This window comes from Ammodytes marinus (assembly GCF_949987685.1).
Source record: "Ammodytes marinus genome assembly, chromosome: 24".
Classification (NCBI taxonomy): Eukaryota; Metazoa; Chordata; class Actinopteri; order Uranoscopiformes; family Ammodytidae; genus Ammodytes; species Ammodytes marinus.
In genome coordinates, this window is record NC_137228.1 from 1,550,480 (window position 1) to 1,568,604 (window position 18,125).

At 44.2% G+C, this 18,125-nt stretch overlaps 1 protein-coding gene across 1 annotated transcript in view; it reads left to right on the top strand.

The window, feature by feature from the left end:
• Positions 1 to 4,426: 4,426 nt before the first annotated feature.
• LOC307269846 (uncharacterized protein) overlaps positions 4,427 to 18,125 on the top strand; it is a 34,051-nt gene continuing 20,352 nt past the window's right edge. Inside the window, exons 1-2 of the mRNA XM_080052927.1 lie at positions 4,427 to 4,698; positions 7,017 to 7,532. Of these exons, the coding sequence (XP_079909053.1) occupies positions 4,506 to 4,698; positions 7,017 to 7,532 (709 nt within the window). The 5' untranslated portion in view covers positions 4,427 to 4,505. The remainder of the gene's footprint in view (positions 4,699 to 7,016; positions 7,533 to 18,125) is intronic.

The window sequence follows — 18,125 nt, forward strand, 5'->3', positions numbered from 1 at the left end:
CCCTGCTGATTACTTCCACCTGGTCTAACCACACTCACCTGCTCCCCATCAGCTATTAGCCCCACAGTATATATACCGGTTCATTCCCTCAGTTCCCTGCCAGATTGTCTTTGTGTTACATTGCTCTCCAGCCATTCTGAATTCCTGCCTGTTTACTTGCCCGCCTATTCGTGTTTTGACCCAGCCTTTTTGGATTTCGGATTATCCCTTTGCCTGCCCCTCTTGGACTTGTTGCCTCGCTACCACCTGGTTTGATTCCTAATTAAACTTTGTTGCAATACCTGAACTGTTTGTTGTCGTGCTATTGGGTTCTGGCCTGCCATTTTGGTACAATCCTGACACTATAAGGCTCGGGTCAATATTGTTAAAACGCATATTCTGTCAAATATGTTATTTCTGTCTACCATCTTCCCACCACCACCCAAATTTCTCTTGAACTCAAACAAACAGTGTGTAAAGCTTATCTGGGGCACTAACCGAGAAGTCACAAAAAGAAATTTAATGTGGAAAAGTAAAGAAAATGGAGGCTTGGGGGCTCCAGATCTTAAAACAAGTCTCATCATCCCATTCATAAAAAATGTTTCCCATGCACTGAACAGAGATGCCTTTTGGACCCAAAATAACTGGGGCCATTGGAGCAAACAATATGGAAGAGCCAGGTCCAAAGCCCCATACTTCAAGATTATTTTTGGTGATTATGTTACAAAATATAAAGAACTGTAAATTGCATGGCTCAGCCACCAAAGAAATATATAAAACAATAAATAACTATATTAATGGTGGATGTGTAGAATACAGAGACACAAGTGAGGATGATAAACCCAAAATAAAAATAAACATCTTTGACAGGGTACTGTCAGAACCCATAAGAGACAAAGTCTGGTTAATATCAGTGTGGAGACTCCCTGTGAGAGCGGTAGTCAAGTGGAGCTGTTTCGTTAAAACAAAAAAATGTCCTATCCCTAATTGTGATGAAGACGAAACTGAAGAACATCTGTTGCTCCACTGCTACTGCTCCTCAGACATAAGGAGCAGAATGGCTGCTATAGGTTTCAACCCGCATTCCAATGTAAAAGCTGTAATGTATGGTCTTTTTCAAGAAACCTATACAAATAACAAAAGAAAGCTCTTCTGGCTGATAATGTGTATTATAAATACACACATATGGAAAACGAGATGCAAATTAATATTGAACCAGACAGAGATAACGGGTGAAGCAGTTTTTAAAACTATTGTAAGTGAACTCAGGCGCAGGAGGACAGTCAATCATCAGATTGGAAGTCCTCTGCCCTGGGACATTTTACGTATTTAAGATTAACCATTGTCTGTGTGTTAGGGGGCATCTCTACAATACACTTTGTTGTGCTTACTTGATTTATCGAAGGCAATCCGTTTCCTTCATTCTACTGAGTAAACATAACTTCAGACTAACTTGGTTTGATTACGTTAACTGCACTTTCCATTTCCAAGTAAATATAACTCAACTTTAAGTAAACTTAACCAGAGGATATAAAGTAAACAACACTTTTTAGTTAAGATGTGGATGGATGAGGATTAATGAAGAAAATTGTATAAGCTTCACATGTGCAGGCAGCTCATGTCAAGTTGTCCCTTCCAAGTTTGATGGTAAATTAACAGGAAAGTTCAGTATTTTTGAAAAACATTACCGTTCCGTAACATATCAGCAAAGGACTGTCATTTAACAAACTGCCTTTTATATTAACAGTTAAATGCTGTTTTTATAAATAACAGGTTAATGCTGATGAAATCTTGCTGTAAATTTACAGCAATTGTTTACAGTGCAGCCAAGCACCAGTGAATATCTCCTCACAATCTGACCTGTCTGTAATGTGTGCGCGCTGAACAAAACAAAAGTGTGAATACACAGCTTAGGCTCTGTTAACTGGTAGGTAAACAAAGGGAATGTGCGCTCACAGTACGAACAGGTAGCAGATTTTGTGGAGATATTCACTGATTTTGCCAAAAAGTGATTTGTCAAAAAACATTCTCCAGAATGTCCTATGTTTTTAATGGCCACTTCAAATCAAATGGAGCATTGTGGCCACCTACTGTATCCTTATTTTACTTATATTTCTGAGATGTTTCCAGTGTTTTGTAGAAAGAAGATCATGATGTATCTTAACACTATCTTTTCCAGAGTTATTTGCAAACACTGTTTTAATGTCCAAGACAGTGTTCTATTCCTTCACGTTCCAGTCCATTCCTCTATGGTCCCTTCTCACATTAGTCTGTGCTTATCTGTAACACATCAGGTGCTGGTGTGAAGCATACAATTGATTTGGTTCCTATACCTAATGTCAAGACAATATGAATATACTTCTTATAACTTATTGGGATTCGTCACCCCAGGGGGGCTCTGTAGTAAGCTAGTTGTACAAATCAGTTACATTTTGCAGTTAGAAGGGTTTATTAGTATTTTCATGTTTCAATTGATTTTAATGTCAGTAAACATGTTCATGTGTTGTATGTAATGTCATTGTATGGTTTGTCTAAATGGTTTGAAAAAATATAATAAAATATTCTAAAAATAGGCCTATATGTATCTAAAATAAATATCTAATATTTTATAATTTATTTTAAAATAAATTAAGCAAAGAAAAAAATAATTGGTTTACTCTGTCTCTGTTTTATTCCCCGCTAAACGCTCAGTTATGCTCCCATTGAGTGCGTAAATAGAGACATATGATTTCAACGTTTTATTTTGTCACTGCCCTCATTCTTCCATGCGTCCTTTATGTTGGAATGGACATTAAGCAAATGAACCACTAGTGGGCAGCAGAGTCAATAGTTACTCAAAGAGGAAGACAAGAGTCAAAGAGTGAATGAACTGGAAGAAACCTTTTATAATAGGTCCATGGAAGAAACAGCTTTAGCATAAGTCATAAGATGACTGGACATGAAAAGGAAATTGTGCTTCATTGTGGACATCCTCGACTTTCTTTTTGAAGGTTATTCGCAGGCCCGGATTAAGAAGAAAGATTACACTAGGCATACCGCATTTTTTCGGGCCCCCTTCAAACGGATACTTCACGATTTGGTGAAAAACTACGTACATTTGAACTGCCACAAGAGTAGGCTATTATGCTCATTCATTTGTTTAAGAGTTGCGCGTTTGTAAACGGGAGTAAAGAGAAACGTAACCGAGTGTGCGAGCTCACTGCAGGAGCATTTCTGTAAGGTGCGTGCAGAGTCCAGTGTGGGAGCAATTTTTCCAACTGGATGAAAAACAGTGCAGTGCAATGCTTTATTCAGCATAAAGTTAAAACGCTCGTGCAAGCCTGATCTAACACAAAAGCCTTGCGCGAGCGAAGCAGCGATTCACCTGGTGAAACCTGGCGTGGAACTCTGTGGTGGGTAACGGCGAAATTCACAGTGAGACATCGCCGGTCTGAGACGCCGCACAGAAAAACTCTGGTTTGACGACTAAAATTATAACCCGGGAGCAGAGCCGGCCCAAGCCTTCATGGGGCCCTAAGCCGAATTTGATTAGGGCCCCCCTCTCCAATGTTATCGTGGTCAAATGATTGACTATTGTTAAATGTCATTCACACACCCAGTTCATCCCTAGTGCCTCCAATGTCCAGTTTAGTGAAAATAGTAGCCAGCCGAGATCCTGACTCTCCTAGGGGGGTCCGGGGTATGCCCCCTCGGGAGATTTTTTTTACCTTTTTAAAGTGAAATGCATGAATTTGGTGCACTTTGAGAGGGAAATTAAGAGGCTAAATCTGAGGAATTTTGTGTGAACAAACAATTTGGAGATACTGGCTCGAATGAAGTAGAAATAAAAGCTATCGAAGAAAGACATGGATTTTCCATAAACATATTAATATAGAAAAAATATAATATATAAATAAAATAAAAAATATAATTCAGTGTCCTCTGGGATGGTGCTTTTTTTTCTTTTACGGGACATATTTCTCTTTAATATTATGAATGCATTTAAATGCAGTGAGAGGAACGAAGCAGAAGAACTCTGTTGTCCAGCTATCTTTTTTTTCCACAGATGAGGCTGAAATAGGCTATAGGCTACAGTATACACAGTGCATGGGCAACTGAGGGCAGCCCAATTTCCAATTTTTTTAAATAAACTCAATACCGAGTGATAAGTTAACCTCGGATGAACTGATTAAATTAATTGGCTATTAACTATCCAGACCAAAAATTTGTATTCCTTTTTTTGTATGATAACTTACATAATATGATGTTAATATCAAAACACATACCGTAAAAAAAAAAAAAAAATGTTCCTTCTCACTGGGCCCCCTTGTGGAAATGGGCCCTAGGCACGTGCCTAGAATGCCTATGCCTAGATCCGGCCCTGGTTATTCGCCCTGTTTCCCCGGAACCGGATGTCCCCCTCTTTGTATTTGGGTCGTAACCAAAACAGCACAGTGCCGTTGTTTTGTTGAGAGAGGAGATTTGATACTGATAAAGAGTTTGTGACGGAGTTTGTGGAGACAGAGTCGTCGTGACTGTGGGGAAACATGTCTAAAGCGGATATGGTGAGAGTGTTGGTGAAGCAGCGACTGAATGCGGCCGCTGAAGAGATATTTGGGCTGTTTGAAAGAACCATAGCAGAGCACGAGGAGGAACGTTGTCGTTTAAAGAAGGAGAACGAGCGTCAACAAAAACTACTGGACGCTGTTTGGAAGCCTGAAGTCCGGTTATACTTAGCAGGTATGTTCCACATTACAAGTCAATCAGGGAAAACACTGGCTAACACATATGAGCCACAGTGAGCGTGAAGTGAAAAGGCTAACTGATGCTAAACTATGCTAACTAATGCTAAACATGTAGCCCTCCTGTAGTCTATTGGTAAATGGAAAAAGGGCCACCGTCGTTTTAGCTACTAGATTTTATTTGATATTATTGGATACTTTTTTAAACTTTAATATATACTTTAGATAGATTGAGGGATGACCCTCATTTGCAATGACGTCAAGTCAATCAAATGCAAAGCAAAAACAACAATATACACAAACAATGTAAATACATCAAATACACAACTGATAAAGAGACAAAACAATTTAGACAGTGATGTAGAATGACTGCAATTAAAATTAAATTAGTGAAAGGACAATATAGCCTCATTAAAACAGTTACAGGTAGAGTTTGGCAGATTTAAGATAATATGTCTAAATTTGTTAAAGGATATGAAGGTATTTATCTTAAATTGTTGCTGTAAGTTGTTCCAGGAGTCGGGCACTAAAGCGAAAAGCTGACTTTCCAAGCTCAGACAGGGCTTGTTGTGAGACATGAGCATGTCAGTGGAGCGGATCTGATAAAGCCCATCTGAAATTTGCTGCATTACAGTCAAACAATGTGGTAGCTTCCCGGTCAGGGCTTTGTACAATTTGCCAATGTGCGTCACGTCTCTCTTTAAGAGAGGACCACCCAACCTTCTCATACATTGCATTGCATGCAAGCTTAAAGGTGAAGTAAGTGATTTATTTATTTTAATATAAGTTTTAAATCGCTCTTTATTCATACAGTGATCACATAGTGTGCGCGTTTCATAAAGCCGATCTCTCAGTCACCCGCTCTGCATGTAATCGGCAAATAAACTTTTCGGGGATCCTGAAACTGATATCCAATCAGAAGAGAGAACGCTACAAACCGGCACCTGTCTCACTGCCGGTGCACGCGCAGAGCTACAGATCGGTGAATGTGTATGGGCCTACAATGGCAGAGCAGGTACAAATCCTTCCCAATGTCTGTTTTGATGGTTTTTATCATGTTTTATCACACTTACTTATATGAGATGATGCTAGATAACTCGCTGCTGGAAGACCGCAGTGCATTAATGTGGTGACGTGGGGATGAGGGAGGGGACTTCTAACTGCAGTCAGTGACAGGAAGTTAGCCAAACTGACCATTCCGCTTACTGAACATTTAAAGAGATTTTTTAACAATGAAAGGTTAAAGATTGCTCTGACTTATTCATCAAATCAATTTCTGTAGTTAAAGCTTTGTAATAGTGTTTTCAAATATGTGATCTGACTGGGGATAAACACTTTTTGGATGAAATTACAGAATATGGCCGCCCTTTAAATTTTTTCTTTTGCTTTAGCCAGACAATAATCCAACTACATGTTAAAGGGCACTAGAATACAGGAAATCACATCTAGGCTGGATTCAAACGTGCAGACTTCAGTGGACCTGCGGATTACACAGCTTTTGCGACCGTATCAGGGAAAGTCCACAATTCCTCAGGGTTTGTGTCCAAAACAAGCGTTAATCTAGTTCACTGCGGACTTCCACTTAGTCCACTGTCTTCATAATTTATTTAATCACAATGCATTGCAGTTAAGACGAGATGTATTATCAAATAAACCAAAGCAAAGAAATGACTAAAGTAGGGTATGAGTATTATGTTCTAATGTAAATGAAAATACAAACAATGCTATTAGGCTATATCATTATAAATGTACATTGAATAACATAACTATGTAGATCTTAATGCATACTTGTAGTCTAATAAACTTCCAAGATTTAGAATTGTATTTGTTAGATTTCAGATCAAACAAATACAATTTGAAATCTGATAAATTCATTTGAGTATTAGATTATATCAACATAAATTAATATGTTTATTATAACCATATCACACCAACATTAAAGGAACGCTACAATTTCTCCATCAGTTTTTTATTTGGGACCTTTTGAATTTCCCAAAGGACCCACTCAAATCACCAACCATCCATCCACCCACCAACCCTAGCTCCCTATCTTTCCATTTTCCTCTATCTGCTTTTGTCCTCCTCCAAACTACCGTCATTATATCAGCCTTTAAAAGTCAACTATGGCCCACCTCTAATCTTGCACGTCTTGTCTAAAGCAAATGTTATGGAAATATGAATCTTTTCATTTACCAGCAGACAGATGACGGCACTTTGGATTTTTAGATGCTGTTTCTTACATCAGAGTCTCCATGTTAAGTTTGTCTTCAACATAAACTCATGTGGTTTTCCTTGTGTTTGGCCTTTTCCCTGCAGACGTCCAGCAGCTTGTGGTGGTTAAAGAAGAGGTTCCCCCTGAGCAGCAGGAGTGGAGCCCCAGTCTGGACCAGGAGGAGCCACCACCAGAGCCCCCACACATTAAAGAGGAACAGGAGGAAGTGTGGAGCAGTCAGGAGGGAGAGCAGCTTCAAGATATCATCAAGTTCCCCTTCACTCCTGTAACTGTGAAGAGTGAAGATTGTGAAGAGACTGAAGACGGTGGAGAAAAGACCTTGAAATACCACTGGATTTCTGGATCTCAGCTCAACAAAACACTTGAGGTTGTTGGTCCTTGGTCCTCACAGCTTCATCAAAGACTAACTGAACAGATGGAAACAGCAGCTGATGGAGAGGACAGTGGAGGACCAGAACCATCCAGGAACTCCCATCCAGATCCACATTCACAACCTGAGACTGAAGACCAGCCTGAAGACTCCTCTAAGTCTGAAGACAGGGGTGATGAGTCTGAGGAGACCAGAGAGCTTCAGTTGGGTTTAAAGAGTGATATAAAAGGTAATACTTGAGAGAAAGTACACAGCTGCTCTGAGTGTGAGAAACAGTTAAATATGAAAGGGACATTTGACAGAACACATAGTCATCCGCACTGGAAAAAAAAATCAAAAGCTGCGATGTTTGTGAGCAAAGATTCACTTGGTAAGATCAACTCAGAAGACACAAGACACAGTGTGTTGGCCTTCAGTGCTCTCAGCTTCATAATAACCAAACTGAACATATGAAAACAGCAGCTGATGGAGTGTAGGAAAATATTTAGTGTACAGTCTACAAAACTTATATTTACAGTCAAAACCAAACAGCTGGGTAATGTAGCGGTATTAATATAAAGTAATATGCACCTAAAGATGCAACATAAATGGCCCAATTTCCTAAAGAAAACAATACATTAACGAGGAAGGGTCTTTACTAGGGATGGGCATTTTAAGAAATTCAATTGATCGATCATCGGGAAAATTAACGAGCAATTATCGAGTAATCGTTATCTTTTTTTACATATTAAAAAATGCCAACAGAACATCCAAAATACAGCGTGTTTACCATAGACTGTATACAAGAGGTTTTTACTCAATTACATCTTTATTCCAAGATCTTCTAGGCAAACAACAATCTATTAAGACAAGGCAACTTTTTAAAATAAAATAATAATAAAATGCGGCCCGAGGCTATGAGCCAACAAGGAGCCAATGCTACGATACCTTTAAAGTTTAAACACATGCGCCTCCTAAGATGCTGCCAAAGACTGCATAAGGGCACGGCACGTTTCTCTGAGTGATAAAGGACCTAACGTTACTTCATCTAATCATCATCTAAAATGTGCAAATTAGTTACCTGATGAAGGCGAAGTAGGAAAGCATAGACGCTAAAGTTAGCGGCGCTAACGTCACATGTTAAACAGGGTCGGATGTAGGCTTCAATGTACAAGTGGTACATAATTTGGTTTGTTTAAGTGTTGTACTTATACAAGGTTTCACAATGCTTAATGCACTTTGTTATTTTCGGTTCTAAAGCTGTCCGGTCCGATGCCAAACTTCTCCTTAACTTCTTCCTGTTTATGTTTTGACATTAGGGCAGCTCGCAGGCTGCTGCCTCTGCTGGTAGAATGTTTAATTGCTGCCCATACAGTCTTTGGTGCTGCCACATAGTGAAACTCATTGCTGTGCTGCCGGACTCCCATTGTGCAACACAACGGCTATATGATCATAACAATTTCACGTGATCGACAATATTCTTAACGAGCAATGATCGATTAATCTATTAATTATGCCCATCCCTAGTCTTTACACACAGCAATGCAATACTACAGATTGAGGGGAAACGGAAACCTTTATTAGGTACACCTGTTCAATTGCTTATAAAAACAAAAAGCTAGTCTTACAATCACATGGCCGCAACTCAATGCATTTAGTCATGTAGATGTGGTCAAGATAACATGCTGAAGTTAAAAACGAGCGTCAGAAAGGGGATTTAAGTGACTTTTAACGTGGCATGGTTGATGGTGAAAGGCAGGATGGATCCATGCTTTCATGTTTACACCAAATTCTGACCCTACCATCAGACTTTCACAACTGAAATTGAGACTCATCAGATCAGGCAAAACTTTTCCAATCTTCTATTGTCTAATTTTGGAGAGCATGTGTGAATTGTAGCCTCAGTTTCCTGTTTTTAGCTGACAGGAGTGGCACCCTGTGGGGTCTTCTGCTGCCGTTGCCCGTCTGCTTCAAGATTGGTCGTGTTTTGCATTTAGAGATGGTATTCTGCATACCCTGGTTGTATCAAGTGGTTATTTGAGTTACTGTTGCCTTTCTATCATCTTGAACCAGCATGCCCATCCTCCCTCTGACCTCTGACATCAACAAGGCATTTCTGTCCACACCAATGCCGCTCAATGGATATTTTTTTCTTTTTTAGGCCATTCTCTGTAAACCCTAGAGATGGTTGTGTGTGAAAATCCCAGTAAATCAGCAGTTTCTGAAATACTCAGACCAGCCCTTCTAGCACCATCAACATTGCCATGTTCGAAGTTACTTAAACCCACTTTCTTCCCCATTCTGATGCTCGGTTTTAACTTCAACAAGTTGTCCCGTCCAGGTCTACATGCCTAAATGTATTGAGTTGCTGCCATTTGATTGACTGATAAGATATGTGTTAACAAGAAAATGAACCGCTGTACCTAATAAAGTGGCCGTTGAGTGTATATAACATGAGCATGTCAGTGGAGCGGATCTGATAAAGCCCATCTGAAATTTGCAGCATTGCATTCAAACAATGTGGTAGCTTCCCGGTCAGGGCTTTATACTGTAACGTATGCAAATGTGTGTCACGTCTTTCTTTAAGAGAGGACCACCCAGCTTTTCCATATAAAACCCAATGGTGTGTGTCATAAGGCAAGTCAAGGCAAGGCAAGTTTATTTTTAGAGCACATTTCGGACACAAGGCCATTCAAGGTGCTTTACATAAGCAATAACAAAATACATCAAGCATAGAGCACACATTCAAAAAAGAATTTAAGCAAGAACAAAATACATCAAGTATAGAGCACACATTCCCAAAAAAAATAAAAATAATAATAATTAATTCAAAATGAGAAATTAAAATTTCAGGTTAAAACGGAAACAGAACGGTGATTTAAAAGAGCCGAGTGTTGAAGCGGACCTCAAGTCCCCTGGAAGTTTATTCCAGAGCTTGGGTGCATTAAAACTAAAGGCTGCCTCTCCCTGTCTGGTCCTTACTCTGGGGACTTTCAATAGCCCAGTCCCAGACGACCTGAGAGCTCTGACTGGTTCATAAGGGACCAGTAGGTCAGATATGTATTTTGGCCCTAAACCATTTAGGACTTTGTAGACCAACATCAATATTTTAAAATCAATTCTTTGGTTAACAGGAAGCCAATGTAAAGACCTCAGAACTGGGGTGATGTGATCCACTTTTTTGGTCCTAGTGAGGACTCGAGCAGCAGCGTTCTGAATTAGCTGAAGCTGTCTGATTGATTTTTTAGGAAGGCCAGCAAGGACACTGTTACAGTAGTCAAGTCTACTAAAAATAAATGCATGGACAAGTTTTTCTAAGTCCTGCTGAGACATTAGCCCTTTAATTCTCGATATATTTTTAAGGTGGTAGTAGGCTGACTTAGTAATTGATTTAATGTGTTTTTTGAAATTTAAGTCGGAATCTATCACTACTCCAAGATTTCTAGCTTGGTGTGTGCTTTCTAACATAACAGATTTAAGCTGTGCGCTGACTTTTGATTGTTCATCCCTGGCACCAAAGACAATTACTTCAGTTTTGTCGCTGTTTAATTGAAGAAAGTTTTGGCACATCCAGCCATTGATTTGTTCAATGCATTTACTTAGTGCTTGAATCGGACTATAGTCTCCTGGTGATATGGTTATGTAAATTTGTGTGTCGTCTGCATAATTATGGTAGCATAATTTGTAGGGCTGCCCCCTGAAAGTCGATGATTCGAATCATCAGTCGGGAACCCCCGCAGTCGACGCAGATTCTTCAAGTCGAACCATCGTTTTTTTTTTTTTTCAGCCAGTGTACATTATAATAAAAGAGAAAATAAGAGCAAAATACTGACGTTATCATGCCAGGGCAATAGGTGGCGGTAATGTGTCACGTCCCTGGTCACATCAGGCCGCCATAGAAGAAGAGTGGTGAAAACTAAAGAGGAAATGGCAAAAGAAAAAACCAAAGCAGATGTATACGTTTGCGCTGTGCAAATTGCGCGCCATATATGCCTATTGATTCTGCTCTGCTATGTGCTGTAATAAAGATAGGTCGCCTTGGAAACAATTAAGCCCCAGTAGACCGCGAGCATCTCGTCTTTTTTACTCGTGCAAATCACCATTCTCTGCAGCCGTCACCGGCTCTGTGTTGTTTCCCTCTCACTGGCTCGCCGAGGCTCGGGCACGCTCGCGCTTCAGCTGCGCTCCAACTCCCTGGTTCACTCGTAATTTTTTTAATATATCCAACCTGGAGGTTGTTTATTTTAAGCTCTGTTTTCGGTGGTCTTAAAGTCTGTTTTCAACTGTTTTCGGGTTGACGGTTGGTCAAATATCTCACTCCAATGCACTTTTCTGATTGACAAATAGTATCACGAATAGTCGAATCTCTGGTTTGAACAGGCAGATCCGATTCGACTGAGAAAATTCTGAGTCGGGGACAGCCCTAATAATTTGTTTTTGTTCATAATCTGAGCTAGCGGTAGCATGTATATGTTAAACAGAAGAGGCCCAAGAATGGAACCTTGGGGGACCCTGCATGTAATATTTGTTCGCTCGGATGTGAAATTGCCTATTGACACATAGTAGTCTCTTTCCTTTAAGTATGATTCAAACCAGTTTAGCACAGTTCCAGAGAGTCCAACCCAGTTTGCTAGTCGATCTAGTAATATGCTGTGGTCAACTGTGTCGAACGCAGCACTGAGATCCAATAAAACTAATACAGAGCTTTTGCCACTGTCTGTGTTTAAGTGGATGTCATTGAGGACCTTAACCTGAGCAGTCTCAGTGCTGTGGTGTTGTCGAAAACCTGACTGAAAGACATCAAAGCAGTTATTCATTGCTAAGTAGTTATTTTGCTGATGCTGAACAGCTTTTTCAATGATCTTGCTTAAAAATGGTAGGTTGGATATCGGCCTATAATTGTTCATGAGTGATGTATCTAGATTGTTCTTTTTTAGGAGTGGCTTGATGACAGCTGTTTTCAGGGCCTGTGGGAATACACCAGTGCGAAGGGACATATTGACAATTTCTAGGAAATCTTAGGCCATACAGCTAAAAACAGTTTTAAAGAAGCCTGTGGGCAGAATGTCAAGGCAACAGGAGGAGGAGTTCAGGTGTTGTATAATGTCATCCAGGTTTTTCTTGTTTATCAGAAAAAACTCTGACATGGCATCTGAATTTGTTTTTAAATGGGTACAGAGATAAAACATATCTTGAACCTGGTATTGATGCAGTGACAGCTTGTCTTATTTTATGAATTTTCTCAGTAAAGAAGGAGGCAAATTCATTGCAGGCCCTCGTGGAAAGATGCTCAGACGCTACTGCCACAGGAGGGTTTGTTAGCCTGTCAACAGCAGCAAACAGGGCATGTGCATTGTTGCTGTTCTATTTCGTTCCTACTGACCGCCAGAGGCGGTGCTTACAGCACTGGATGTTCCATCGCGCGCATGCGCAGGTCGAGATCTTTATACCAACAAAGTCACCTGTGACACCTGGGTGACTCCGGGAATGTATATATTCCGGAAGTCACCAGAGGTTCTGTTCCTTCTATATTCTCGCGGACTAGCAGGTCGCACACATTGTTGTGTGCTAATATACCATTAGCTTGTCGCAAGTAGCTCGTACCTAAGGGTTGGTGCTTCGATTTGACTTCGACCACCAAGGGCTGCGACTTGCAATTCGTTCGACTTGGCTGCGGCCGGTAGGGGTGAGTAAAGTGTGAAGGCTACGCGTAGCCCGAGGCTACCGCGGAAGCTAATATCACCTTTCCACCTTGCTTTGATTAGATCAGGCGGCGGCTGGGTTCACAGTCGCCGTGTTATTCTTTCGTTCGCACCGTTGCTTGTGTGTTTCGCTAGCCCGGTTGCTAATTGTATGCTCGAATGTATTGTCTTTCTAGCATTGTGCACTGTTGATCGGGTGCTACGTTCGCCCCGACCGGTTGCCTACTCTGATTTAATCGACAGCGAGCGGCTTGGGGTACCAAGCCGCCGCCACAGTACTTTGTAGCATTGTCGCACTGTTGCTCGGCTGCTGAGTAGCCTAGAGCGGCTGCATAGGCTACTTAATTTGCTCGTCAGGTGCGGCTTCGGGTCAGGAGCCTCTTTCACTGTTGTTCGCACCGTTGCTTGTGTGTTTTTCGCTAAGGCGGTTGCTAATTGTATGCTCGAATGTATTGTCTTTCTAGCATTGTTGCACTGTTGATCGGGTGCTACGTTCGCCCCGACCGGTTGCTTACTTTGATTTAATCGACAGCGAGCGGCTTGGGGGTACCAAGCCGCCGCCACAGTACTTTGTAGCATTGTGAGTAGCCTAGAGCGGTTGCATAGGCTACTTAATTTGCTCGTACCAGTGGGTGAGCCGTGCCACACACTAGTATGGCTCGCCGGTGGACGAATTAGTTTCCTAAATCGCCTTCACCGTGTTATTTTAGCCGTGTCACACTGTTGCTCGTGTGTAGGCTGCTGTAGTGTGTCGCCAGTTGGCAGCTTAGTTTCACGGCACGGGTGTCGTGTCTGTGCCGCTGTGTTATTATAGCCGTGTTGCACGGTAGCTCACGCCTTAGCCTGACTGCATAGGCTACTTAATTTGCTCACCAGTGAACGTCGTTGCCGTCACCAAGAGCCGCTGACACTGCCAGGGGACTGCAGATGGAGAATAGCATTTTGGCTAATTCTAGCATTTTTTAACCCATGTATGATCATGTGGTTTATTGATTTGCACTGTCCCCTTCTTAAGTAAACTGAATTCAATTGAACTGTGTTATTTAGGGGGTCGTGGGTGCGCTCTCGTAAAGCTCGATTGCCTAGCCTACTGTAATTATGCTCGCCAGTGGGCAGCATAGTTTTGCACAACAGGTCGCATTGTTGCTTGGGTGCTCTCGCCTAAAGCTCGATTGCCTAAAGCCTACTGTAATTATGCTCGCCAGTGGGCAGCATAGTTTTACACAACAGGTCGCATTGTTGCTTGGGTGCTCTCGCCTAAAGCTCGATTGCCTAAAGCCTACTGTAATTATGCTCGCCAGTGGGCAGCATAGCTTTACACAACAGGTCGCATTGTTGCTTGGGTGCTCTCGCCTAAAGCTCGATTGCCTAAAGCCTACTGTAATTATGCTCGCCAGTGGGCAGCATAGTTTTACACAACAGGTCGCATTGTTGCTTGGGTGCTCTCGCCTAAAGCTCGATTGCCTAAAGTCTACTGTAATTGTGCTCGCCAGTGGGCAGCATAGTTTTACACCACCACCGTTTTATTCTAGCGGTGTCGCACCGTGGCTCGGTTGCTCTCGCCTGAAGCCCGGTTGCATACATTAGTTGCTAGCCAGTGAGCGTCTTATGTTTCCAAGGGCCGCCTTCACTGTGTTATTGTAGCTGTCACACAGTTGTCGTGTCTGCGCAGGCTACTGTAATTGCTCGCCAGTGGGCGCTATAGTTTTGCACCGCCGCTGTATTATTCTGGCGGTGTCGCGCCGCGGCTCGGTTGTTCTCGCCGCGGCTCGGTTGTTCTCGCCTGGAGCCCGGTTGCATACCTTAGTCAGATGCATATTTAGTTGGCGCGACAGTGGGCAGCTTACGCCTTCATGACCTCCATACAGTGGGGAATGGCCATGACAAGTGCCCTGCAGGTCTCAGGGTTGAGTACCTGAGGGAAGCGCTGTCAGATAGCCCATGCATGAACTGTAGTTTCATGTCTCAGGCACTTAGGTTGCTAGGTAGAGGCTCTTCTACTAGCCTCCAACCAGCGGCAGGCCCTCAATCCTCCGTTCCTGTGTGCCTCCCTCTGAGCCTTATTCCGCTCAGCTCCGTAGATGCTGGCCAGATCTAAGGGCTCTCTCCCATCACACTGTGACAGCAGAGCTCTGGCAGCCATGCACAATGCTGATAGTTAGGGCTCGGACTGGTTAGCTCCGATTGAGCCTGCTAGCATCCCTGGTTGTCTCCCCAGACGAGGCTCTGAGAGCCGATGTGCGCTGCCCTCGGCCCCAGTGCCGGATTTCAGGCGATCTCCTTATTAGGAGTTACGACATTGCTGCCTGTGTGGGCCATCTGGGAATTTGCTTTCTCACACAGTCCTGGCTCGGTCGCTAACCATACAGGGGTCAGGTGCTGGTCACTCAGCATGGACCCTCAGTGATGCTTCACTGCAGACTTTGCATTATGACTTAGGGAGCTAGGCAGGTTGACGTCAACTGTGACGTCGTCCCAGTCGGAGGTGTGTCGACTGACCCTCCATTCTCTTTCAGTGATCCCAGGCCAGACGTTCGGCCAGCTGCTCTTCAGGCCCGGTGCGAAGTGTCCAGGTTGACCAGGCTAGACAGTAATTGCACGCTGCGACGTGCACCTCTGCCTGATTCCAGGCCGGGAACCTCTGTGGTACCCCGTGCCAATAGCTTCAACCACGTTTAGGTGGACAATCAAGGGGCCAGTGCTTCTTAGCACATTCTGCACAGTGCCGTACACTGCGCTACAGCTGCATTTCAGGCGCCAGGAGGTCGGCGTCCAGCCTCCGCCCTCCCCCAGAGTCCTTGGGGGTGCTACTCGATGCTCGGTAGGTTCTACTCAACCGAAGTTCAGGTACCAGGAGGTGGGGCGGGGTCGCCCCGTTCTGGACTAAGACGGCGGAATCAGTGCCTCACGATTCTTCCTTTCCCCATGCTGCGTGTTGCAGGGGTACTCCAGTCTATCGCTCAGGCGGACTGGGTTGTGTCATAGCCCTGAAAGATGCTACTTCAAGTCCCTACTGCCCAATGTCACAGGTGGTCCTCCCCTTTGCATTTCTGGGCAGGGTGTACCAGTTCAGGGTTCCTCCGTTTGGGCCGTCCCTGGCTCTGCGGATATTAGACAGTGTGGCAGCATCCCTTCCACCATTACAGCTCAGCTGGTGCTCGAGTCGGCGGCCATGCGAGCCTGCCTTTCTCCATAGCGCGTAGCTACCGTTCAGCAGCTACTACAGCACTCCATGCAATGGAGGCTGCTGGAGTACAGCCTCTTCCTTCGACTGATAAGTAGGCTGACCTCAGCATAATCTAATTATCATTATCCAAGCTGTCCAAGTTCCAGGTGTCCGGAACACAGCGATAGAAAAGGGCCACCCCCGGGGGTGGAGACTCCATCCGGGGGTGGTGGGCATGATTGGGACAAGTATGGCAGGGCAGTGGCATATCTCTTTGCTTCCGAAGAGATGACCCACTGTCCCCCTGGGTTCTCCTAGATGGAGAGGACCAGTCCCCTAAGGCAGGATGCTCTGGCTAGTGCTTGGCCAGTCATCCTGCTTTGTGCATTTCCTTCGCACCGTTGCTTGTGTGTTTTTCACTAAGCCCGGTTGCTAATTGTATGCACGAATGTATTGTCTTTCTAGCATTGTTGCACTGTGATCGGGTGCTAAGTTCGCCTAGACCGGTTGCTTACTTTGATTTAATCGACAGCGAGTGGCTTGGGGTGAGCCAAGCCACCGCCACAGTATTTGTAGCATTGTCGCCTAGAGCGGTTGCATAGGCTACTAATTTGCTCGTCAAGTGGGCGGCTTCGGGTCAGAAGTCGCTTTCACTGTGTATTGAGCTGTGTCCCACCAGCGTGGGCTCTCACCTAAGCCTTGCGTGCATAGCTTACTTATTGCTTGCCAGTGGATGAGCCGTGCCACACACTATGTGTGTAGCTTTTGTTACTGACAACACTGGATGGGGTCCAGCATTGCAGTTACAGCCTACGTTTGGTGGCTCCACATTGGCCAGGAAGGCCATGGATCCCAGCGTTACTAAACTCCTCAAGGAGAGCCTTGGTGCCTTCCAGGGAGACAGGACCTTCTGTCTCAGGTAGGCGGACACATGTGGCACCCGAACTCGGGGCGCCTGCAGCTGTGCGTGGGGCTCCTGGTAGCCAGGACCCACTGTTGACGTATTGCGACCAGTCAGAGGTCCATACCGTTTTAACTTCAGGGGCACTCGCCACTACATGGCGCTATGCAGACAGGTGGAAGTTGTTTTCACAGTGGTGCATGGCACATGGCGAAGTCCCATGGACTTGTCAGTGGTAGTGATACTACACTTTCTGCAGTCTGTGTTGGGCAGCAGGACAGCTGCTTCCACCCTGTGCGTCTATGTGGCTGCGATATCGGCCGCACATGCAGGGGTGGACAACCAGACGGTAGGGTCCCACTACCTAGTCAGGCCAGAGGCTTCATTCAGCCACCATGACCCCTGAGGGCACCATCATGGGACTTACAAGTAGTCCTGAGGGCCTTAGGTCTACCCCCATTTGGGCCGCTGAGTCAGGCAGACCTGACGCGGCTGTCTATGAAGACGGCATTCCTCCTTGCCATTGCGACTGCAATCGGTCGGTGAACTCCATGCCTCGGCAGTGAGCCAGGCGTGCTTGCTCTGGCATGCAGAAGGGTCAGGAGTGGTGCTCTCGCCAATCCATCCTTCCTATCCAAACGATTGTCTCCCCACCATGTAAACCAATCGATCGAGTTGGCTGCTTTCAATCCCCTGGGCTCACCAGGGGGTGCAGAAAGAACGTCAGACCCACTGTGCCCGGTGCGGGCGCTTAGGGCATAGGTTGTGGCAACAACCAGCTTGCGTAAGACAAATACCTCTTTGTCTGCTATGGGAGCTGCGGGAAGGGGGCTGCCCTGTCCAAACAGAGACACTCCCACTGACTTGTGGAGGTGGTCTTGAATGCATATAGAGCACAGGGGCTCCCCATGCCTTGGCCGTTGAGTGCCATTCTACCAGGAGTATGGCTACATCAGGGGCTGCCTTGAAGCGGATTTCACGGCAGGACATTTGCGCCACGGCTACATGGTCTTCATCATGTACGTTGCGCGGCTCTGCAGAGTAAATGTTGCTGCACCTCATCCGGTGGGATGA